Source organism: Corylus avellana, chromosome 6 (assembly GCF_965113065.1).
Source record: "Corylus avellana chromosome 6, dhCorAvel1.hap1.2, whole genome shotgun sequence".
Lineage (NCBI taxonomy): Eukaryota > Viridiplantae > Streptophyta > Magnoliopsida > Fagales > Betulaceae > Corylus > Corylus avellana.
In genome coordinates this window covers 7,490,779-7,516,574 of record NC_142495.1, presented here as the reverse complement: position 1 = coordinate 7,516,574, position 25,796 = coordinate 7,490,779, and the positions used below count along the sequence as shown (strand labels likewise).

Sequence of the window (25,796 nt, the reverse complement as noted above, 5' to 3'; positions counted from 1 at the left end):
TTGGTACATTGGACATAAATTGAGAGAACAAGAATCATTATTGTTGAGGTGCAACAGTACCGTTCTACTTTTAAAAATATGCCTTGCAGAGTGCGATTTTTACTAGACTCCTTCTCCATTTTGATGCATAAACACACGTATAGAGAGCAAAACATCCGCAGCATTTTTATTAAGTAGGTAAGCTATGTATAAAGTAGGTTACAAAACATTTACTTGGTGAATTTTGTACATAAGAAAAGTACAAAGTTGCTCAATCAATCTTTAACAGGTAGAATCCTGCATATATATCAGCAGCCTCCTCCATTTGTCAATTCCTTACTTGGGCCGAGATGCTGTCCCTGTGACCCTGGCTTGTCTTGCTAGCTGAACAATTAGGAGTAAAAGCAATGGAAAATATTGTCACAATATATATATATATACTCTTTTTTGTTTTTTTTTTGTTTTTATGAATAAAATTGACATAAATTCCATGGAATCCCACTCACCTGAAAGTAAGCTTCAAGTTTCCTCTTTAGGCTGGCATACTCTTTCTTCAGTTGTTGGAAAGTCCTCATGCACCTGTCTTGTTCATGCCACACAATGATTATAACGTAATAATCCAATTATATGACATCAAATGGGTGCCTTATATTTTCCGTACAAGCTACCAACTAAGAGATATTCAACAACTAGGACATGCCCCCTTTTTTCAAATCAGATTATTATACCACCTAAAGGCTAGCTTTAACATTAAATTTAACAAAACAGTACACATATATATATATATTCTCCTCAAATTACCACCTTAATTTGTATATAATATGCTTTTCAAACTTGACAGTCTCCATGCATGGAGTATTGTGATGATCATAAGGAATTAATTAAGCTGGAAGATGAATTACCCTTCTTCATTTCCTGCCCTGCAATATTCCCTGAACAGTGTACAATCGGCTTTCACCTTTTTGGCTCCAAAGCTGGACCAATAAAAAAACACAGGATTGATCGAGAAAGAGAACATTAATGTTATGTACGTACGTGTCGAACCCAACACAGAAACCTTTGATAAATCTTAACTGTTATTTTGTTATTTTCTCTTCTTCCTTTTTTTTTTTTTTTTTTTTTTTTAAAAAAAAAAACATATATAATTAATTACCTTGAGCTACTTCCCTTGAGCTGATACATATAGCCATCGAGCTTATTGAAATCAAGTGGGCTCGTCCCCCTGCATAGACGACACAAATAGAACATTATTATATATTATGATGATCAGCTTTACAGAAAAGGTAGAAAGAAAAAGAAAAGCAAGATAAAATTAAGGTGGGGAAAAAGAAACTAACAACGCCTGCTCTATGATAACGATTAATGTAGATGTATTCTGGTAGTACGATGTGACAACTTCCTCCACAAAATTAGGATTAGCATCGTCTTGCAGCTCCTCCAATTGGATAAATTGTTCGTCCAACAATCCCTACAACGTCCCATCATTCACATTAACCACCACAAATATCATATCATGCATGGATGACATTTATATATGTCATGTGCATGCAAATCTATTATATATATATATATCTTCATCTTCATCACCCTTCATAAATGAATTTTCTTAAACTATTTATATATACTTAAATAAATATTTTTAGACCAAAATTTATGTAATGCATGAATACACATAGATATTACCATTGTGGGGTATATACTGCTACGTACATGGTTAGTGTCATATAATTGGCGTAAATTATTTTGACACTAATGCATGTTTTGTGGGGTTGATGTCAGAAAAAATAGAGAAGATAGCGAGTGGGAGTGCTTTTGTATTTTCAAATAAAAGATTGTAGAAATGATATGAAAGAGAAAATAGAGCGGAAAGTATATAATAAACAAGTAGGGTTACTATATACTTTAATTTATAGTAACCCTAGTAGGGTTACCTTGTAAACCCGATACTAGTTACATAAGATTTTTCAAAAAAAAAACTATAAGAAATCGAATAAATGAGAATATAAAACATTCGAACAAAGATAAAAAATAAAAATAAAAAACATAATTGAGAAGATAAAAAACCTGATCAAAGAGGGACTGCCTCTGGAGGACAAGGTGTCTAGGCAAGTGGTTCCTCTCCATTAGAAGAAATTAATGTGTAGAAAACAAGCAGAAGGTGAGAGAGGGAAAGATATTGATCAAGGGAGAATTAGGCTACAACTTTATGGCTTGAGTGGTGAGATTAATGGATATGGCAATGGGTTTATATAATATTGGAGGAGGGAGAGAGGAAACACTTGTTCTTTTTGCTTAATTAGATTAGAGGGCGTGCAAAAAATGAATGTAGATTACATTTGTTAGTACTGTAGATTCATGTAAAAGGAGAGTACAATTCCAGAAGAATCTAAGCAATTAATATGTTGGACGGTGTTGGAGATTGGCAGATTTGATTCTATCAGGGGCAAAATTATTAGACTTGTTTATGATTTATGTTAACTCATGAAATAAAGGTATGCCGATTCTAAATATACCCCATTTTTAAATTAAATTAAATACAATACATTTTAATTAGTGTTTTATATTATATATGCACCCTTAATTTCCCCCATATCAAGAATTTAATATACTCAAGCTACCGATTCAGATCAATGAATTGAAATAGATTGTTGCATTAATATTCTTTTTGATTCAACTTAAATATTTGGACAATTGTCAAGATCGAGCTTGCGCCAATAACATGCACCATGGAAATATACCCTGCTTTGAAATCTAAAAGATCAAGAATTAATTAATAAAAGAAAGAAGCAAACTGTGATGGGACGTATAGAAAGATGAAGATGTATTGAGATATTCCTATATTGCTTTGAAATATTCCTATATTGGTTTGCTTTTTTGATGTAAGTTATAAGTGTCAAAATTAAAAAAGTCGTTTCCATATATAGAAGGAGCCAATTATGAAATAATTAAAATGATCATTTTGGCATATGCCATGTCTGATTCTGAAAAAAATAAATAACAATAATGGGCATCGCATGAGACAAAGAATTTATCCTAATTAAAATGCCCAGAAGCTAGTATTATTTTTTAAACAAATAAAGCCAAAGCATATGAATTACATCCATCAAGGACACATATGATTTGATGTTTTGACAAATAGCTCATTGAATTTTAAAAAGTGGTTAATTATTCATTGGAATAAGCAAGAAAGAATTTATCCAACTATTATAAAAGTTGACATAATCTGTTAATACATCACATCAACACGTATAAACTAGAGGAGGTGTGGCCAAACCATTGCCATGGCCAATAGGGATAATTCAACCGCCCCTCATTTTTTTTAATTATTATTATTATCTTTTCATTTGGGGCCTAGTGATTCGGCCACTCTCATTTAACACATTAATAGATTTTGTTAACTTTTTTAATGGTATGGACTAACCTCATAAAGTGATCGATTAATCACTTTTTAAAATTTAAAAAGCTATTTATCAAAACTCAAAAATAAAAATGCATTTATCCCTCAAGATACGTTCATAAGTATCTTGACACCTTGTGTCGTCACATTTTGTAGAAAGAGCGTAGGAGGAGTGTGAGAGAGTGGAATATATTATATAGAATGTTTAAATAAAAATTAATTAATTAATTTCCAGCATCAAATCCTTTCAAGGACTAACAAAAATACTTGGAATAATGGTAGCACAATCTGACCTACACGTACGATCCGATTTACGTACAACAATAAGCATGTGTTGAATTACTTCATCTAGTTTGCGTGTATCTACCTAATATTCCTACACCAATATCTATCACTCCTTTGCGGCTACCTAGCAAGAAATAAAATATTCTATTTAAAAGTGTTATATATATAACAAACTGTTTTATTATTTATTTAATTATGTTCTCCTTTCATAATTTTAAGAGTATGTTTGAAATTGTGTTTGAAAAATAGATCTTTTAAGCTAAAAAGTGTTTTTTGGCAAAAGCTTAATTTTAAGCTTTTTCCAAAGCGTTTTTGGCCATTTTTTGGCTTTTTTTTACTCTTAAAAGCTCTTTCAATTTTTTTTACTAAACATGTATTTTTTCTTTAAACGAACATTTTGAGTATTAATTGCACTTATAGACCATTCAAACACACACCCAAACAAGCCCTAACCTATGCATGAACTAAAACTCGTTGGTGCTAACACGTACACATACACATAATTATCATGCATTAATTAAGAATCTTTTTTTTTTTTTTTTTTTTCATACTACTATAAGAACCATGCCAACCTAAGGTGACTATGATGAGACTATTTTTGGCTTAATAAATGTGTATATGTATGGAAAAATATACTATAAATTCAACTGATGACTGGGGTATCACTACAAAAATCATGTTTTTTTTTTTACCAACCATTTTTGACGTGTCAATGGTACTGACACATCAGAAAATCCTTTCTAACGTGTTTCAACGGTTAGAAGGGAGGGTGTCAAAAAAATTCAAGTTTTTGGCATATCAATGTTAACACGTCAGTAATTTCTGACGTGTCAGAAACGAGAACGTCAAAAACAAAAAAAAATTTGACGTTCCAGTTTTATCATGTCAAAAAATTTTGACGTGTCACACCGTTTGACACGTCAAAAATCATTTTTTTTTCATCTATATATTTTCTGAATTATTCGGGTTTATACCCAAATTTATATATTAACCTGATATCCAATACATTCAATATATATCCAATATATCCAATATATATTCAATACATTCAATGAATATTCAATATACATTCAATTTAATACATTCAATCTAATACATTCAATATCCAATATCCAATATCAAATACATCCAATCCAATACAATCAATCCAATATCTACATTTACATTATCTAACACATTCAATTCAATCCAATATCTACATTTACATCCAATATCCAATTAATCTAATTAATCCAATACATCATACATCTCCAATACATCAAACATATCCAATACTTCAAATTAATCCAATACATCAAACATATCTAATACATCCAATTAAGCAAATACATCCAATTAATCCAATACATCAAACATATCTAATACATCAAACGTATCAAATACATTCAATTAATTAAATACATCCAATTAATCCAATACATCAAACATATCCAATATATCAATTACACATCCAATAATTATTGACGTGTCACATGTGGACACGTCAATAATTGAAAGATAAATTTTTAAATTTTGAATTTATATCATTTTTTTCTCTTATATAACACATTATAAATACAATATACTTAAAACTAATTAGAGAACAAATAAATTAATATTCTAGATGTACAGATAATAAAATCAATTTTTCGTGAGGGCTCAATAATCCACTCACCAAGAATCAGATCGAGCTTCCAGGCATTTCCACCATAGAATCAATGAACAATTGAGATAAGTGAAGGACTCGTCGAACATATATTTTGTGTTGGCCGCGTTCATGTGGGGTTTGCGGGTCTGTATGTCCTATTTTTTAAAAATTAATATGGCTATCATATTAATATTACTAGAATGATTTATGCCAGAATATTACTAGAATGATTTATGCATATATGATAATATCATATCATTTTAATGGCTATCATTTCATTTCATATTAATATTAATGAAATGTTTGATTTATATATGCATGATAATATTAATTGGTATACAATACGTATATACCAATATGATAAAATGTTTGATTTATGAAATGTTTGATTTATGCATGATAATATTAATTTATACAATACGTATATACCAATTAAAATTAATTTACTACCCAATTTTTTTAATACATATTGTATAATTAATTATACAATATGCATGATAATAATTATAATTAAGTATAATTATTGACGTGTGAAATAATAGCACGTCAAAAAAAAATTTTGACATGTCAATGAAACACGACAAAAATTTTTGACGTGCCTTTTTGCACGTCAATAAATTATTGACGTGACTTTTACACACGTCAATAATTATTGACGTGTCATAATGGCACGTCAAAAATTATTGACGTAACATTTAGACACGTCAATAACTTTTGACGTGCCACTATAACACATCAAAAATTTGTAACTTTTCACATCGAGAAAAGTTATTATCGTCGCTGATAACTTTTCTCGATGTGAATAACTTTACATGACCACGACTTTTTGAGCAACTGTAATGACTTTTGGTCGTCGTTGATGGCCGATTTTCTAGTAGCGACTTTCACGTACGTATTGGTCCTATTATTAGCTAGGCGGCGTACATATATACAAGAAGCCTTATGCAACGATTTAGTTCTATTTCTATACCTTTGATGATTAAGGGCCGGGGCAAAAGTCGATCCTTCAATCACTTTCACTAGTGAATTTGCGCTGACTTTTAAGGTTCACATTATGCACAGGCCACCATAAAAACTCAACTGGTGGTTACGTTCTTTGAACATTTGGTAAATTACTATAAATCTAGAATGAGATTCGTTCTTTACCTATGAATAAGAGAAATGGTAGCCAATAATATATATATAGCCTACATGATCAGTTTTTTAAACTAAAAGGAAGACATAAGCTATTGTATACTTATAATAATTAACTTAATTAGAATTGGTATTTAATTCTGCGACAGTGGGTTGACAGTTGACTACACAAAGCATTATGAAATTATTTTTATGTGGACTGACAAACAGGAAATCCGAATTTTTCCCCACCATATATAGTTTACCTGCAATATTATTAATCTAATGTATTTTTTATGATAATTATGAAAATGCTTCTGGCACGACACTCAGGATTGCAGTTTCCATTGCTATAAAAGCTCGATCAAAGATTTTTTTTTTTTTTTTTTTTTCTTTTGTAGTTTTTACTCTGTTTGCTTGACCTTAATTATTTACCTTTTTTTTGGTTCTTTGTTGGATAAATTATGTGATTACGATGGTCCTCACCCTGTCTCTCTGTCGACTCTCTCACACACAAAACACATGCTGATGTTGAAGAAAGTAGTGCAAAACTTGCATATATAGCATTTTCGTTGATGGAAAACAAAGCCTACATATAATCCCACTAACTGAAGTACATAATTAGATTCAAGTACTACAATAATATAATATAAAACATTGCATGTGAAACTCGTCAATCACATGTTGCCACGTACGTCCACGTGTCCTTTTGTAGGTCCCTGCCATCAATTCCTAGGGCGACATGCCGTCTCTGAGGGCCCAGATTGTCTTGCCTGCTGAATAATTTTAGGAAAAAAGAAGTAAGATCAAAATTTAAAAAAAGAAAGAATCATATACACAATTCCATGCACTGATCAATATATATGCATGTATGTGAAGGGGAAAGGCATATATATATATATATAATGTTGCACCTGGAAATAAGCTTCAAGCTTCCTTTTGAGAATGGTATACTCTTTCTTCGCTTGTTGGAAAGTCCTCATGCATCTGCATACGCTCATGCAATTCCCAGTTATCAAAACTCCAAACATGATTAATTCAATAATAAATGAATGGATTTTTCGTTATTATCACATTATAATATCATTTTTGGTTAAGACCAAAAGATAAAATTAAGTGATAATTTAATTACCCTTCTCCATTTCCTACTTTGCAATATTCCCTGAACTGTGTGCATTCAGCTTTTACCTTTTTGGCTCCAATGCTGCAGCCATTATAACAGAAAATTTGAGATAAAGAATAGAATATTATACATGTATATACTTCATGATAAACACAAATATATACATATATGTGTGTGTGTGTATATATATATATATATATATATATTCACTTTTTAGTTCTCAATTTATATTAATTATATGTACCTTGTGCTACTTCCCTTGAACTGATGCATGTAGGTGTCCAGCTTATTGAAATCAAGAGGGTTTCTCTCCCTGTATAATCAATTAATTAATGGAAACATTATCAATATTGTCACAATTAAGAAAATAAAATAACAAATGAAAAAATTATTAAAAAAAACTTACAGTGCCTGGTCTATGCTAAGGATTAGCCTGGATGAATCCCTATAGTACAATGTAACAACTTCCTCCACAAAATTAGGATTAGCATCATCTTGCAGCTCCTCCAGTTGGATAAATTGTTCGTCAAGATATCCCTGCAAAAAGGTCCAATATCCAATTTTCCATCATAAACGCAAAGAGAAATGACTGCATATATAGCTCAAATCAGTCGAATCCCGTTTAATAAGATTACCGCATACGTTAATGCTATGAGTACCAAAATGACATAAAGCTTATTCATTGGTGCCAGTAGCTTTTGGCCCATCTCTTAGTAAAAGATTTGACGATAAAAATATGAAAAGCAATAAGCTTATTCCTTAATTACCATGAACACAAGGCAAAAGATAAAATCAATTGTGGGCGTTTCTCCAATTTTCAAATAAAGCCAGAAATGTTAAGAAAAAAGATCAAACCTGATCAAAGAGGGACTGCCTCATGACTGAAACCTGTCTGTGCATCTGGTTCCTCTCCATTACAGATGACACGTCACACACGCAGAGAGAGAGACAGAGGTGGAGATTGATTGTTAGAGAAGACTTAGTAGTTAAAGTCTTGAGAGACAATGTGATATATTTGGCAAGGCCAGAGTTGGTTTATATAGTAGATAAAAGAGACAGGAATGAGTAGTAGAGGAGAGGCAACACTTTTTCTCTTTCTTTTTTTTTTCCATTTTTTTTTTTTTCTTGAATTATTTCGTGTCTCAAGAATAGAGGGGGGAGGGTAAACAACGTATGCGGACATATTGTTAGTGTGAAGTGTAAAGGAAGATTCGAGTAATGTTTTAAGCATGTTTTAGCAAGCAGGCAGGTAGGCAGAGGGGGTCAGAAAATATGATTCTGTCAGAAAAAGAAAACAGTATTAATATATAAATATAAAATATCATATTGTTTTCTTCAGTTCTTCTTATTTCACCTTCACCCCAGAACAAAAATGCATGCAGATTCTATGTATTACGTTTCCAACATATACCCTTTTATAGTGAAATTGATATTTTTAGCGTTTTTTGTACTCAATCCCAAATATTCTGTGAAAACAACTGAAGAATGAAGAGGTAATTATATATTATTATTAAAGAATAACGGCTTTGCATGTCAACATTTGATAAAGATGATCATAATACAACTTTTGTCGAAGTTCTCTTTGTTATGGGAGGGATATTAAGGGTTTGTCTTACCAATTACAACCCAAATAAAAGAATAAATTGATTAATTAAATAAAAGTGGATCATCATATATTCATGTGAATATTTAATTGAAATGCATGGGAAGTGAATGACGGATGCAAAATTCGAATTCAAAGAGATAGAGATTTTTTTTTTCTGAGATATTCTTTTGTGCAGGTTGACAATTCACTAGCTTTTAAACTGTCTCTCCAAATGGGTCTCAATATTATAGTTGTTCCTAGCTAGCTATTATACTATTGCCAATTGGAGATGGACTATATATATATATATATATAGAGAGAGAGAGAGAGAGAGAGAGAGAGATTTTCTTCTTTTTTTTATTTTTTTTTATTTTTTTTTATCTACTGTTGGGGATTAAATCACCAAGTATTAATTCCATAAATTTTAGCCGATAAAAAAAATTTAATCATTTAATTAAATATTCTATCGTTGAGAAATAAGGGAAAAATAGTGGCTTTAAAGAAGAAAGACATAAAGAAGGTTCTCAATTAAAGGTTATTTAATGAGTGGCTGCATATACATTAAGCTAAATTGGATCATATATATCCGTTTTTCATTTAATTCTTTGGCCTAACAAGTTTTATTCTATATGTTGTTTTGATCATGTGTTCCTTTTTTGCTTTGATCGATTATGCAAATGAAGTTGTAAAAAAATGAAAAGGTGATGGTTAATTAAAATGGTAGATTTGGTGGGTGGAGGATAATGACAAGACACACACCAAGAAGGAGAGAATAATAATTTTTAGGAGGAAAAAATCCCACCAATCATTGAAATGAGATCTTTACCTTGCAAAGAAGTTGTCCTTTTCATGTCTCCTTCTTTTTCTATCTTGAGCCTGCAATTTTAGCAAGATGTTAAAAGAGAGAAAGAGTGTTGGAGAAAAGATTAACCCTTTATTCCTCTGCCACACCCAAGTGAGATGAGAGAGAGAGACAGAGATTTTTGTGATTCATTCTCTCTCTCTCTCTCTCTCATTTTCTTTTTGTAAATGTGTGGTCACGTATACTACTTTGTTAAAGAGTAAAAAGCTGAGGGATTTCAGTGTGTAGAGTGGGATCAGAATATGTATATATGTTCTCTATACCTAGCACTGATTGTGATTCTTTTTTCCTTTCACTGTCCATATGTTGATAAGAATCCCACCCTGGACGATGGAATTCATTTTGTATCATAAATGATACGTGTACTTTTAAGTGTTTATTCTTTGCTGTGGTAGTGAAAATTACTATTGATTTTAGATTCTTTAAGCAGTCATTTCTTGATTTAATTAGCAGTGAAAATCACCATCGGATTTTTGACGAGCAGGTCAATCTATATATTTTCTAGAATAAACTTCGCTTAATCCCTTTAACTTCCATTACTTTTGCAACTATCCTCAAAGTTCAAAAACTTAGTATATCCAACTTCTAATTTTTTGCAATGTCATCCCTTTGTTAAGTTTTTTCGTTAAATTTCGTCAAAATTTTCAAATAATCTTTTCTTTATTATAATAAAAAAAAAATATTGCAATGATTCGAACTTGGGTATTTTTACAAATTCCGTTAAATCCCAAATCTTTGCAATTCTTTTTTTTTTTTTTTTTTGAAGAAAAATGAGAGGTATTTTGGTAATTTTGACACCCCTTTATTAGGACTTAATGGAAAAATCTAAAAGATGAATAACATTGCAAAAAATTTAGAGTTCGATACACTAAAGTAAAGTTAAGAAAAGTTTCTCTTATTTTCTATCATACACGTAAAGGATCTCTAAATATAAAATACATATGCAAGCCAATGATGACATATATATTACGTTGTTATTACTTTCTGCCTGAAGAAAAGTTGACCTTAGAGCATTGGAGTGGATGGGGATGGCAATAGTGTGGAGTAGATCGAATAGGACTCCAATTGATTGATTCGTGTCATCTACTCATTCATATGAGTTAGAGTAATGTTAAATATATATATATATATATATATATATATATTATCAATCTAACACGTAAAACTTAGAAAAACACAAAATCTAAGAACCTAAAAAGTAGATCTATAGTAACAAAAGATTTTAGTTTTGTTGGTGTGACATTACATTGGAGTGTTAAAATGGACGTTGAAGTATCAAATGAGAGACATGTGACATATGTCAAATTGCGCGTTAATTTTAATGGTAAAGTGAAAGAGAGTTCTACTTTAAACTTGAACAAAATCTAAAGACCTTATTTTCGAAATTGAAAACGCAATTCAAATTCAAATAAGATGAAAACATATGAGTTATTATTGACAGTACTTTCCTTTTATTGGGCAGAGAAAATCAGGTTCATAAAAATCTACTCTCATGTTCATGATTCACAAGAAACAAATAGTGTCACCCATGTTGATTGATCTACATGACAAAGAGGGGAACCTATCTAATATGCCTAATCAGATCACTGAAACCTTCATAAACAAGGCACCAAATTCACTATATTTTTAGCCGAGGAAAAAAAGAAAGAAAAGACCCAAATTAAGGCAGTAGAATCTGTGACAAGCTAGAAAAGGAACATGGGGTTGTGATGCCAAGGCCACAATATTGTGGTAAAGGGAGACATTGGGTTGCAACATCAAAGAATTAGCTGCTTTGAGGACCTCCTCGAATAATCCAAACTTGTGGGCATTGGCATCGTACAGAAGTTAGCTTTAAGCTTGCTTTCTCAGTGACCTTTTAACAGATATTCTCCTCTTTGCAGCATCGATTCTGCTCATCTCCATAAGAATCCCATTGCTTGCATATATTGCATGCTATATACATTATTGAAAGTACCATCCCCACTATACCCCCTCCAGCTTTTCCTCCAACCCCAAATTTTATCCAAATCATCTCAATCATGACGTAGCATATATATCTCATGTATGAAAATTTATACAGAAACCAATATCAACAAAATACAATCGTATTCATGTGGTATGTGCCTCTTGTATGCAATGTTTATGTAAAAAATTTGAACACCAGTATCAGGTTCGGTAGGGCGAGCGCTTAACACAATGTTTGTCTGTATAGTGAACTCTCATGAGATTCTTGATCAATTATCATATGCATAATTGAGTGTTGGTCTCTTGGAGATGAAACATGGACGCTTAGTAAAAGAACTTCTGCTTTAGGGAGCGTGATTCAGTAAAGTCGATGTAACGATAAACTCACATATGAGGAGGAGATTACTAAATATATATACGAGTCTCACTATAAAAATGAGTGATCAATAAAATACAATTGGGCCTGAACTTATTAGCTTAAGTTTTTAAGCAATATCACCCCATAGAACTTAAAAGACAAACCCAATTAGGTAATTGTTAGCCCACAATAGCCATCAAATACTGTGTCCTGATGGCATTCTTGGGGAACTTTGTTTCAGAAGAGACACTTCTCCCTAGATAAAATAAAAATTAATACATGTAACAAAAATTTGGTCCTCTGACATTCCTTCGAATTGTAAGGGCCTTCAATTTGAAGGATTCGGATCGTTAATTCAAAATAATCAACTTAAGTTGAGCCACTAATTTGAAGGATTCGGATCATTTATTCAAAATAAACAGCTTAAGTTGAGCCACTATGCCTTGAAGGCTTGAAGTGGTCGGCCACTTCTTAAACGTTTTACCTAATGGGTATGGTTGGGACGCCCCGACCACACGGGTATGCTCTTGGGGTACAAATATGTGATAGGCCTAAATTATAATTCTTTCACTAGTGACTAGCTGAAGGCATGCCACAACTATCAACTTTTACCAAATAGCAGGAGAATCAAGGTTAGAGGAACTCTGGCTAAGAATGCAGGAGCAAACAATTACGAAAATTACAAGGCATAGCCAGCAGACTGAACCGCTAAGAGCTCATCTACAAAAAAACAACTGTTTTGCCAAATGGATTCAATTATTTCAACTGCTAAGCTGTTTACACAGAAAGAATAATATTTCCTACTAAATTGATCTAACCTATGTTATAAAGACTGGAAATTCTTCATTCTAATAAAAAAATAAACCGAGATGCCTTGGTGAAATTATAATTGTACAAAATAAAGAGAAAAAAGAAAAAGAAAAAAAAAAAGAAAAAAGAAAAAAAGAAAAGGATATTAATTCTGCTGTCTTCGCCCCATTTCAAACTGCTTGGATTACACTACTCTCCCCCTGCTTGTTTAAGTCAGACCCACTGACAGGAGCATTTGCATGAAATGCTGACTGCCTTGAGGGCTCTCCTATCAATTTTAAGGAGAGTGGTGACGGTTCTCTTTGGCGTTTCTCAGCCTCCTCTCCGAGACTGAGCTGAGACAGGCCAACAAGTTCATCAACATTGACAGGTTTGGTGGGAAGCATTGGTTTTGGCTTCAAGACCTTATGATTTGATATCTCTGCACCCTTCTCTTCCTCCATTGGAACCGTATTTTGTGACCAGAATAGGAATGGAGAAGGTAGATAAGCAGGGATCAATCCAGGAACCATTGGCGCCAGTCCAATTGATTCCGTCACACTTTCCTCCGGTTCTTTTAATTTTTCTTTAGATGTGGCTTCCATAGGTTCAAATTCCGATTTGAGAGAGAGATTTAATGAGGGTAACGCGTCGCCATTATCGGCTTCGCTTGCCTGAGAAGAAGGCAACAATACTCGTTCTTCTGGCACAGATGGTGGATCCATGGCCTGCCATTAAGTATCAAACTAATCAACTTCAAAAAAAAATCAATGAAATACAAAATTATTATAACCATCATTAATGAACAATAAGCAGGGTTTCTCTATTTTGCTAAAATATTCAAGTGTTTTTGTGTGAAAGACCTATAGAACGTAAGAAACAAGACAAACCATATCTGGAACCATGTCAAAAAGGCTGGAACGTCTCTTTCGTCGGTTAGCATTAGTCTGCCGGATGAAGTACTTCTGGGCATGGCTTGCCACTTGTGTAGGAGTCCTTGAGATGACAAAATTGCGTGCTATACCACGCCAGTCCCCTTTCCCCAACTTCTGAAGACCAATTAAGAACAGTCGATGTTCCTCTTCTGTCCATGGGACACCTGAAGACCAAATCAAGAATAAGAAGAAAGAGAACCAAGTCAAATCATAGATAATTACTACGTAGATTTCATAGATAACTGATTAGCAAATGGAATGGTAACAATCCTTATTTCTCTATCAAACGTTTTTTTTTTTAAATTAGTAATAAACCAATCTCATTAAAAGCGTAAGGCGCCCCTAAGTACAACGGAATTATATAAAAAGAACCACGTAACTAGCAGAGCTCTGTCACACGTGCCACGAGCAACATTTGATATCATTCAAGACAAGCAAAGAAACGGCTGACACAAATTACCTCAAAGTAGCCAATGAGCCGTAGACTGCACTAAGGCAGAATAATCATGATGGAGTTGATGGCTACCTGCATATTTTCTTTAGTTATAAAAGGTCTATCGGGCTTTCACCTTTATAATGAGGCCCTACATGCAAAGTGGGAGATCTTTCATATATTTTAAGATCCACCCTACAATATGGGGTCAACAAGCCAAATTAAATTATTTTAGCCCTTATAAAAAGAAAACTGATTCTTAAACCCTTTTCACGTTGATGAAGTACAGAAGAAGAAAGAACTGAAAAATCCAATCCAATTTATTGTAATCGATTAGTTAACAGTCCAGCTAGCTAACACTTAGGCACCAGGAACGATCATGCTGAGCAGTACTAAGAAGATTCTGGAAAAAATCTTACAATCTCATCTTTGATGTAGGTAGGATTATCCACCCAAGATCCATCCTCCTTGAGAACGAGGACAATTTATTTCTCCCTTGACAATTCTTAACCATTCTAAAGATTAGAAATGAAGCCTATCTCAAAAGTTTTCAAAAACATTTATGCAGTGTAGACAACAAAAAAATAGAGAGATTTACTGAAATAACAAAGACGATATTAGTTTTTCAAAAAAAAATAATTTTAACTTCAAGCAGTAGAATAGATATTATAGCTCATTCAAAGTCATTGACCACAATTGTGTTAGTTTAATCCAAATCAAGATTTGTGGTGGTGTTAACCCACACTTCTTTTTTTTTTTTTTTTTTTTTTTTTTTATTATTTTTTAAGAATAATAATTTATTAAAGAGAAAGACAAAGCTCTCGCACACGAAAGGTAAACAAGAGAAGCTACCACCCTAAAGGAGTTTGACCCAATTTTTTTTTTCCTGGAGCAACTTTACTAAAATCAGAAAGTAAAAAGAAATCAACAGAAAACGAGAGAAAAGACAGCTGGAAGAAAGAGTTTCAGCCAAATGAACTATTATGACCTATGAATTTTGGAACCATTCTCCTATCTCTTTTTTTTTTTTTTTTTTCCCTTATGTTTTGTAAATTAATATCAAAACATAAAATTCTAAATCAAACAATTGTTTGTTGACAAATCGCTAAATCTAAAGATGATGATATAGATAGAAATAAATATGGTGACAAATTGTTAAATCAAACAATTTACATGTTTCGATGATCGTAAATGATAAAATTATAATATAAATTTATTAAAATATATATATATATATATATACACACACACACACACAAACAACTGATCGTTGTCATTAATTTTTTTTTTTTTTTTTTTTTTTGCTTATTCAATGTCAGCTTCTAGCAAATAATAAACTGTTGCACTTTGTTTCATATGGTGACTTTCTGTTCATGAATTCACATGGGTTTAGCCACTATCATGAGAATGTGTCATAGAAAAAGAAATGCATTATCCATTAGTCCAGCTTCCCAAATAAAAAAGTCTCGACTTCACCCTTTGCATATTACTATTATCTTGTTGGGCACCCAAATAAACACTTTATTCGCGTAGAAGTCCTTAAAGTATCCAACCACCCTCTCCCCCCCTCCAAAAAGGAAACTGCATATGCAAAATTGTTGACCAACAACCTCAACTTTCCACTAGAATAATCCAGGCATATAATTTAGGCAAAGAACCCAAAGCCTATTGGATTGTAGCCAGCAGCATCCTAAAGTAGATTTCTAAACATATAAAAGTTGAATTCTTCTAAAACTTTTCTTCACTTTGTCAAATGCCCTAATAGATCCAAGAAAAAGAATGACATCTATAATCAAACTACCTAAAATAAAATTAAGAGAACAGAGTATGTTTCAATGAAACTCGACCAAGATCATATACTGAAGAATATAGTGGTTACAATATGAACATTATTATATTGAGACAAATGCTATGCTTCCCCACTCAGTCAAAAACTATGCTATATAAGAAACATAACGCAACGCAATCCAAATATTCTACAAACTCTTCTGAATTGCATTATATCAACTGCTGTTAGACAATATCTCAGATAATCATAGCTCGCTATGCATGAGCAAGTCAGCAACAAACAAGAATAAGAGACTAACACACGTAACTCTATAGAATAAAAATCATGGATTTGAAGAAATATACTCATAACGCATACGAAAAAAGTTGCTTTGACATAATACTAGCACCAATGAATAGTGTCCATCACAAGCTCAGGATTATGGTGTGCTAATCAGGTAAAGTAGGAATTTAAGTTTACATAATGTAAATATGTTGGATCTGCATGTATTTGATATGACTTTCAACATTCGTAATATTTACTCAAAACAGTAAATATAAAATAATTTGCTTAAACCAGCCTAGGGTATCGTTTGGAAGATTACTCTGAAGGTTTCACATTATTTCTGTGTAAGGCACCAATGCGTCTTAATTCTTAAAGGTAAATAAATTGACAAAATTTCATCATAAAAAATAATGTTTAACTTTCCCTGGTTGGAGACTCAAAAGCTGCCGAGTCATGCAAAGGGCACATTCCTCCTATTGGTTTCTAGCCTTCATCAAGATAGATTGACATCTACCTAACAACTAACATATAAATAATAAAAAAATCCCCCATCAAAGAAAAAAACAAAAAAACTCTAGGATTACGGACAAATCGTTTCTTATAGTGTCAAGCATAAAATTCTCTAAGCTAACAATCAAAACTACTTTCGCCGTTAGCATCGCATCACAACCAAAAATCAAAAAAAACACCTTAAAAAAGTTTTAACAAAGAAACCCAAAATTATTTAAAAACAAAAAAAATATATATTTTATACCCTTTGTCTTGTGGTCCCAAAAGAAACTCCATAGAATTTCCCAAATAAAGAATTATATAGAAAACTTCGAGTACGACTTATAGTTTCTTGATCAAATGCGTCAAAACATGAACAAGCTTCAAGGAAAATCATGTAGCAATTACAAACATCCAGAAATTAATAATAAGTCAACAAAGCTGTCGTCAAGTACCTCATTTTCACCTACATAACCTCGTTCATTGAAGAAAACATAAAGTAAACGAACTCTTTTTCTACATACCTACATTCCTTACAAACCAAACCATATCCAGCTCAGCACCAAACCCGTGACTTTAAATGAACAATACAAAAGCACAAAAGTGTCAAACATGGAACACGAAAGTAAGTGCTTTTTACCCTTTTTTTTTTTTTTTTTCTTCTGCAAATACAATGAAAAAAAAAAAAAAAAAAAAAAAACACTGCCTTCCAAAAATTAAATCACTTAAAATAAATTACCAAAAGACGAGAATAAAAAAGTTTTTTTTCTTAAAAAAAAAAAAAAACAAGTCAAAATGAACACGAAAGGTGATGGAACCAGCTTATCCACCAAAAGAGCAAACAAACATCTAAACACAAAATTTAAAGAAGAAAAAAAAAATGATACGAGATAAGTTAATTAATTAATTAATTTTACCTAATAACAAAACACAACCAAAACCCATCCCCGAAAACCTTATCCAAGATCACCGCAAACCAATCCCAAAAAACCCACCAAAAATCAATTTAAAAAATAAAAAAATAAAAAACTTGGAAGCAAAAAATAAGAGAAAGGAGTAACCTTTCTTGCGGTCGGCACGTCGATTGGAGGCGGGGGCGGGGTCGTCGGACAAGTAACCGTCGGAGACGTGGACGGGGTCAGAGGACGGGGGGGGCGAGTCCTGGTGGAAGTGCGCCGAGAGGTTTCCCATGCTGGCGCTCTTCTTTATGATCGACCCATCTGTTAGCCTCACCCCGAACAGCTTCACACCTCCGCCTCCGCCGCCGCGATTCGGGCACGTCCGCGAGTTGTGCCCGTTGTTGCTGCAGTGCGAGCACCGCCGCGTCATGCTGCAGACTCCGCTCGGTCCACTCTCCACCACCACGGAGTTCGTCCTACTCAGCGATATCCACCTGTATATCACAGAGCGAGCGAGCGAGCGAGAAAGCGCGAGAGGTAGAGAGAGAGAGAGGTAGAGAGAGACAGAGATTTATGTGGGTGGGGGAAATGATTGGGGTTGGAGAGGGGATTTTATTTGGAAATGTGAAGGGTAAAATAGGGAATTTAAGTATTGTAATGGGGATAAATTAGGGGATTAGAGGATTGCGGGGGTTCGTTCGTTTTCAGAAATTACGGTTTTCTCCTTTGTAAAAGATAACACCCCCTGCTTTCCTGGATGTTTTCTAACTTTTCTTGGTTGGGTTTCTTTTTTTGGTTTATTTCGTGAATTTGATTTCATATCTGTAGTCGTTTTGTGTTTTAGAATTCCTGGTAATGGATTAGTTGATTAATGGAGTGAGCAGATCATTATTGTTGTTAGGATTAATAAGATTATTAATATTATGGTTATTTGTCTAATAATAGGAAAATCCAAGGACTTGGTTTAATTATTAAGAAAAAAATTAGCATTGCACCTTGTTTTTCTGGATTTACTTTGGTATTAGAGTTGTTGCCTTCTCATTGCCTGTTTTGCTCTGGATTTGTTGAGTAAGAGTTGTTTCCTTCTCTTTTTTTTTTTTTTTTGAGAAATGATTCACGTCAAAATATATATTTTTTATTTTACAAATTTAATAGATTAATCATTATATATATAGACTCAAATAAATCCTACACAAATTCAATAATAAATTTATTAATTCATTATAAAAATAATTAAAAGATGATTGAAAAATGAATGAATTCTATCATTTTTCCTCTTTTTTTTTTTGAAAAATATTAACAAATAATTTAAAATACAAAACACTCAAAACGACATTTACTATAATTAATTTAATGGTATTTTAGAAAATAAAAAAGTTAACCTAGAGATCACGGGCAAAATAATATAATTTTGGAGAATGCTACAGTTCTTCATGTTGTTCTTATAGTGTTCTTGTAATCCTACATGGATATTATTTTTTGACGAGTGGGTAAGGTTTTTTTTTTTATTGTCTTCTTAGAGCATCTCCAACAAGAGCGGCTATTTTAGCCCCTTAAAATACACATTTTTACATTTTAACTAATAGTTTTTCGATGCAAACTCCAACAAATTATCAATTATAACTTTCTACTTTCTTTAAATATTATTTTCTAATATTTTTATTATTATTATTATTTTCCACTTCTCTCTCTCTAATCACACATACCCGCCCCTTCCCTGAATTTTCTTCTCACCCAAACACCCCTGCCTACAAACCAACCATGCCCCACCTGCTCTGCCACCCAAAATTTCATCACCTTCCCACCATCTAAATGGCCTTATAGTCCTTCAAAACCCAAACCAAAATAAGCCCCAAAGCATATCAGACATTTAAAATTAATCAAAACAAAAATTAACCCATAACCGAAACAAACCCAAGATTTCCCAAAAAAATCTTTTGCTTGGGACCTACAGAGGAACCCAACGTCAGGTGCTGGAGTTTCTGTTATGCTAGTCACGCCGGAGCATTCAACCCAATCTTCTTGTTTGGGTGAATAAAACGAGCTACAAGAGAGAGGAAGAGAGAGAGAGAGAGAGAAAGAAAGGGGATAGATAAAATAACGTTAAAAAACTTGTATAGCATGAACAGTAAATAAGCTCTCACGGCTCATGTTAGAAGAAAATAAAAATAAAAAGTTAATTTAGCCATTCTGCTGAAACTTAGCTCATAAATAATCAAATCTAGCTATTTTCATGTATTTGACTATCCTCTTGAAAATGCTCTAAAAAAAAACAATATTTACATAAGGCCAATAAAATACTAGGAGAACATAAGGAACAACTATAACATATCAGAAAACACGTTTTTTTTTTTTGTTTTTTTTTATTTAATATTTTATGATCCAATTACTCCTCCTCTTTTTATTATTATTATTTATTTAAACAAATTATCTCTTCATTGATATAACAATCAAATAGAGCAAAATGCTCGGTAAAATATCAAAGATACAATTTGAAATCTTCACAACCCAAATATTATTTATGACATACACAATAGCATCTTGGGCTATTATAAGACAACATCTATGAAAAATCGTCATCTCAATCACTCCTAATCAGTTTCAAATGTACAGCAAATTCTGACAAATCACGTCTTTATTTGTTGCCAGGTTTGATTCCTTTTTTTTTTTTTTTTTTTTTTTTTTTTTATCTCTGCTACTAATACTTTATCAATCGCAATCTCTTTTGCTTCTTCTACTATAGTGACAATTCTTCTTTATGCCTGGTAATTCATCTGTCATCAGCTTATAGTTTGCTTTCATAATTATAAGACAACAAAAAACCGACCGAAAACTAATTACGTTATTCTTAATAAATTGTAAAATCAAAACTTAAGAAAACATTAAATGCAGATATAAAGAAAATATATTCTTATTTAAAAACAATAAAAATACAATAATAAAAATCTAATACACCCTCACGCGTCATCGCCATCATCGCCAGCCAGTCATACGCGGCTTAAAAGTATCCTGAAAACCATTGATACACCGATTTACGGTGGAGGCGGGGCGAAAAAGATAGGAAATTGGAGATGGAAAAAGGAGGCGTGTGTAGATGGATTACTCCTCCTTTGTAGATGGATGACGGATGTGTTTCAAATCAACTTGGACTGGTAGGACCTCCTTCAATCTACTTATCCAGAAAAAAGAAGAATCACATGGCCAGCCACAGTATGCCACGTGGAGTTGGTGGCCCACCCTCTGCTTTTTGTGGGGTTGAAGAAATAAAAAGGGTAGGATATTTGTGGCGTTGATCACCATACACGTTTACATGTTTTAATATTAATTTTTTTTTTTTTTTTTTTGACCTTTTAATAATCAACCTTTTCATCCATTTTGGCTCAAACTTTTGTTCTATAATTACATCCACCTAATCCATACGGAATATCTGATAATTATGCTTTGTCTCATTAAAGTCATTTGCTTTAAATGCTTACTGATATCATTGAATGTCACATCAAATTAAGCTCCCATCCAAATCAAAAGCCTCGTTTGTTTCAATACTAAAATAAAGAGAACGGATCTTAATCAAACCCTTTTTTTTTTGTCTTAAACTCTTAATCCCTGCATTATGCTTATATCATAAAAGAGAAATACTCCTAATTTTTTCTCTGGACTGTAACATTTCCATGATATTTATTATGTTATTTATTAAAATATAGACGGTCATGACATGGTAACCCACATAATATTTATTTTCACAAAATATAAACTTTTACATAAATTTATAGTAAAAATTATAATACTCTAAACATTTTTTATATTTAGAGTAATAGTCCAAATTACCAAATGTCAAAGTAAATACATACCATTACTTTTTTTTTTTTGGTTGAATCGAGTAAACCTAGCATGATTATCAAAAGAAGTCATAGCCAGTACAAGATTATTATTGCAACGGACCACGCGGCTAGTTCTATGATCCCAATGATCACAGCCATATATACCATGCATGTATTGACCAGATACATCCATTGACCATAACGTGGAAGAGCAGAAGCATGGAAAATCGGTGCAGTAATTCTGAAATGTTTTTTTTACTCCCATAAAAGAATATTATCTCAAGATAAAGATAAAAGCTGATATATATGTGTACGGACACGTGAAAGCACAGGGTACGTCGGAAACTTTAAAGGGATGCAACGTGGCAGCACATGCTGAAAGAGATAAGGAAAATGGGAGGGGATGAATGAAAGTCAAGCTCGGCAGAATCTATCACGATCTACAGCAACAGAAGAAGATCGGAGTAGGAGTAGTAGTAGGAGCCACCCTTTAATTTCTATCTTTTTCTATTAAAAAAAATAAATAAATAAAGTAAAATAAAGTAGAATATCTTGGAGATGAACTTCCAGGAATCTCTGCGCCGGACTTTATCTTACAAGATAAGGGTGACTTTTATCGTATGTAAGATATGATATACTAACCCTTTGTTGTTATCTTTGAGAGAATCTCAAAACAGTATGTTTAGTTGTATATTATAATGACTTCTTGGGATTTGAATAATAATAATAATAAAATACAAAATTAGTCCTCATAATTTATCAGAATGAACTCAAAGACGATTGAGATATGCCAAAAAAATAATTTAGTTTCTACAGTCAAATTATGTCTACTAATTTAACATATTCTATTAGTGTGACATTGATTTAAATAGGATAAATATTACAATTTTATTAGCTCTAACGTTTCACGCTATCAGAATCTGTTAAGTTCGTAAATAAAATTTAACTGTAGAGACTAAATTATTTTTTTAGCATACCTCAAGGACCTTTGAGTTTATTTTGATACCACAAGGAGTTAATTAAAAATCAGATAAACCATAAGGACAGATTTTATATTCTTTTTTTTTCTAATAATAATAATAGAGGGGTAACTATATGTTCCATATACATATTATCAAAAACTAGGATGGCTAAAAATTACATTTTTGATTTAAGGGTTGATTGGGAATTGCCACATCAATATTGTGAAATAAAAATTTAGTATATAACATTACTCTTATTAGATTATTCTCCAAATGTTTGCTAAATGAAAAATGTTACATACTATACCTCAACTCTACTAGACTAATAAGGGTTGGAATAATAATATAAGTCATTTTTATGTCCATTTAAAATTGATGTGGCTTTTAAAATTAAAATTCAATAGTAATCTATCACATACTAATGATAATTTTAAAACTACATCAATTTTGGAGAAACTTTCAGCATTATTCTAGGGCAGTTGTAGCATTGTCCATTGACTTTGGGATTTTTTTTTTAACACATTAAATTATTGATAGATACCGTCACATTAACACAGTGAAATAAAGGTAGAGTAAGAATGTACTAGGTAGCATTTATATGTTAAAGAATGCTTGTTACTCATCACATCTAATTATTACATTAATTAATTAATTTTGGTTAGTTGAGGCAATTTAGGAAGTGTACACCAAATGGGTCTTTTTCTTTTTTTTTTTAATTTTTATTTTTCAGTTTATTTCCGTTAAAAGAACATCTAAAGATTGATTTCTTACTTATGTAAAATCAAATAGAACATCTAACATCACTTCAATCGAAGAAGACAAAAGTAAACGATAAATTGTTTTCCTTGGTTGGTAAGTGAACCGTACATTAAATATATATATATCCTTGTCATTTTAAATGCATTTTTCTTGGTTTCGAAGCATTTTTCCAAAATTATATATATTTTTATATTTATATAAAGTTGGGACAAAAACAACGACCGCGGAGAGAGAGAGAGATAGAGAGTAATTTGAAGTGTTTTGACGTGAGACGCTTCCTTCCTCTTGACAATTTACTATACGTACCTAACTTGATTACGACATTATCCTCACACCTTACACATTCTTTTTTTGTAAATTTATAGAACATTAGTCTTACAAATTTAATGGCAAATTTGTCAATCCTTTGCAAGAAAAAATAAATAAAAAACAAATATTTCTGTTTTTGATAAGCTCCTCCCAGCTTAATAGATTAATAAACAGAGTAATGTTATACGTCATCCATTATGTCTTAAAGTTGAACAAATCCAACTTAATCCCTTATTCTACAACTCGAAGACCCAAGGAAGATAAGCTCTTATACTTTGTTCAACGATTGACTTTCTTCCACCATGCTCAAGAAAGTAATGCCGCGTACAAATTTTCATAGCTATGACTGTCAACAAAGAAAATTACCTTATATTTGTTAGTGAATATATTTTTTATATTAAAAAGAAATATATTAAAATGATATTTTATAAGAGTGATTGTAACCAAGTTTGATAGTAGTCAAATCAACCGTACTTATTTATATTGTAGGAGCCTTTGTTTTGTAATATAATCAACCACATAAAATCACTTGTCTATATTTTAGTTTTATTTCCGCTATTTATTTAATTTTCCATTTAACTATGATTTCCCTCAAAATTATGTCATCTTTTGTGGTTGCTCATATATATATATATATATATATATATATATATATATGTGTGTGTGTGTGTGTCATGTATCGAGGAAAAAAGAAGGAAAAATTACAAAATCAATGTCTATGATTTACTTGATTTACAATTAACTCTCAGTGATATAAAAATAAACTCCATACAGTCAAATTTTGTTCACTAACTTAACGTATTCCGTTAGTATGTCACTGACTTAAATAAGACATGTGTCACAATTTTATAAGATTTGACATGTCATACTATTGGAATCTATTAAGTCAATGGACGGAATTTGATTGTAAGGAGTAAATTATTTTTTTAGTATATTTCAGAGTGTTCTAAGCTCATTTTAATACTATGTAGAGCTAATTGCAAATTAAGTAAACTACATATACTAATTTTATATTCTTTTTCCAAAAAAAGAAAAAGATAAGTAAAAAGCCAGTTTACAATGCAGGAGAATCAGCAAATGAATTAGTATACGAAGATAGCACAACAAAGGCAAGAATCCAGGCATAAGTTTCGAAGATTATTTTTGGAATAATATGCTCTTCGTTTTGTCTATAAATATTTTGCTTTGTCTCCAAGTTTAAGGTTATTTTTGTACTTCTATTCTTTTTTCTTTTCTCCAAATAAAGGCATAACATTTTTTTTTTTTTTTTTTTAGGGTTTTGAATTATTAATAAAATTTCACCGAGATTTTTTGTTTTCTTTCAATTTTCAATTTATATTTATTGTCGTACACTTTCAGAATAATTTTAGTTTTGTTTGGCATCAGTTGGTATGAGAGGAGAAGTGAAAAATCCGTTTAAAATTAAGGCTCTGTTTATTTCGACATAAAATGATTTCTAGAAAATATTTTTCCGTATTTTCAAGTGTTCGGTGTGCTACAAAAATAATAGTCAACCAAAAAGATTTTTGGTTTGACCGAAAAAAGCCTCTTTAATTTTTGAAAAAAGATTTCCATTTTTGAAAAGCATAAACCATTTTTTAAAACCGTAAACCATTTTTTGAATTTGAGCATCTCATTTTCAAATCAATAGACCCAGCTATGACGTCTTCAAGACCCAATCGGGACCCCGCTGAGACTTGAACCGGACCTGACTGAGAACCTACCGGGACCCGATTAGGACTTCGTTGAGAGATTAGAATCAGACTAAGACCCTACCAAGACTCGACAAGGCGGACCAGGACAACGCCGGAGTCCAACCGAGACTTGATTGGGACCGCGCCGAGACCCGATCGGAACCAAACCGAATAGGACCAAAACTTAATCGGGACCCTACCGAGACCTAACTGGGACTATGCTGCAAGCCGACTGGGGCTTAGCCGGGACTTGATCAAGACAGCGTCGGTCATTTAATCATATTTAAAGTGTTTTTTTTTTTAATGTAATTTTTCATACGTCCCAAACACTGAAAATATTTTCTAGTAAATTATTTTTGAAGAAAATGTTTAAATGTTTT

At 32.1% G+C, this 25,796-nt stretch overlaps 3 protein-coding genes across 4 annotated transcripts; all 3 read right to left on the bottom strand.

The window, feature by feature from the left end:
• Positions 1 to 315: 315 nt before the first annotated feature.
• LOC132186425 (histidine-containing phosphotransfer protein 4-like) lies at positions 316 to 2,106 on the bottom strand. The gene is made up of 6 exons (XM_059600397.2): positions 2,044 to 2,106; positions 1,317 to 1,447; positions 1,133 to 1,201; positions 882 to 953; positions 486 to 558; positions 316 to 363 (listed from the first exon to the last, which is right to left on the bottom strand). Exons 1-6 carry the CDS (start codon positions 2,101 to 2,103, stop codon positions 316 to 318), a joined length of 453 nt encoding a protein of 150 aa, XP_059456380.2. The 5' UTR covers positions 2,104 to 2,106.
• Positions 2,107 to 6,932: 4,826 nt separating this feature from the next.
• Positions 6,933 to 8,555, bottom strand: AHP4 (HPT phosphotransmitter 4). 2 transcript variants are annotated; one of them, XM_059600395.2, is made up of 6 exons: positions 8,380 to 8,555; positions 7,931 to 8,061; positions 7,769 to 7,837; positions 7,534 to 7,605; positions 7,316 to 7,388; positions 6,933 to 7,174 (listed from the first exon to the last, which is right to left on the bottom strand). In XM_059600395.2, the coding sequence occupies exons 1-6, from the start codon at positions 8,437 to 8,439 to the stop codon at positions 7,127 to 7,129; spliced, it is 453 nt and encodes a 150-aa protein (XP_059456378.1). In that variant the 5' UTR covers positions 8,440 to 8,555; the 3' UTR covers positions 6,933 to 7,126. The 2 variants fall into 2 exon arrangements, with proteins under 2 accessions (XP_059456378.1, XP_059456377.1); XM_059600394.2 differs by having other exon boundaries at positions 6,933 to 7,177; positions 8,380 to 8,549.
• A 4,422-nt stretch (positions 8,556 to 12,977) lies between these two features.
• Positions 12,978 to 18,454, bottom strand: LOC132186423 (Homeodomain-like superfamily protein). Its single transcript, XM_059600393.2, has 3 exons — positions 18,037 to 18,454; positions 13,956 to 14,164; positions 12,978 to 13,793 (listed from the first exon to the last, which is right to left on the bottom strand). Exons 1-3 carry the CDS (start codon positions 18,302 to 18,304, stop codon positions 13,257 to 13,259), a joined length of 1,014 nt encoding a protein of 337 aa, XP_059456376.2. The 5' UTR covers positions 18,305 to 18,454; the 3' UTR covers positions 12,978 to 13,256.
• Between the last annotated feature and the right edge of the window lie 7,342 nt (positions 18,455 to 25,796).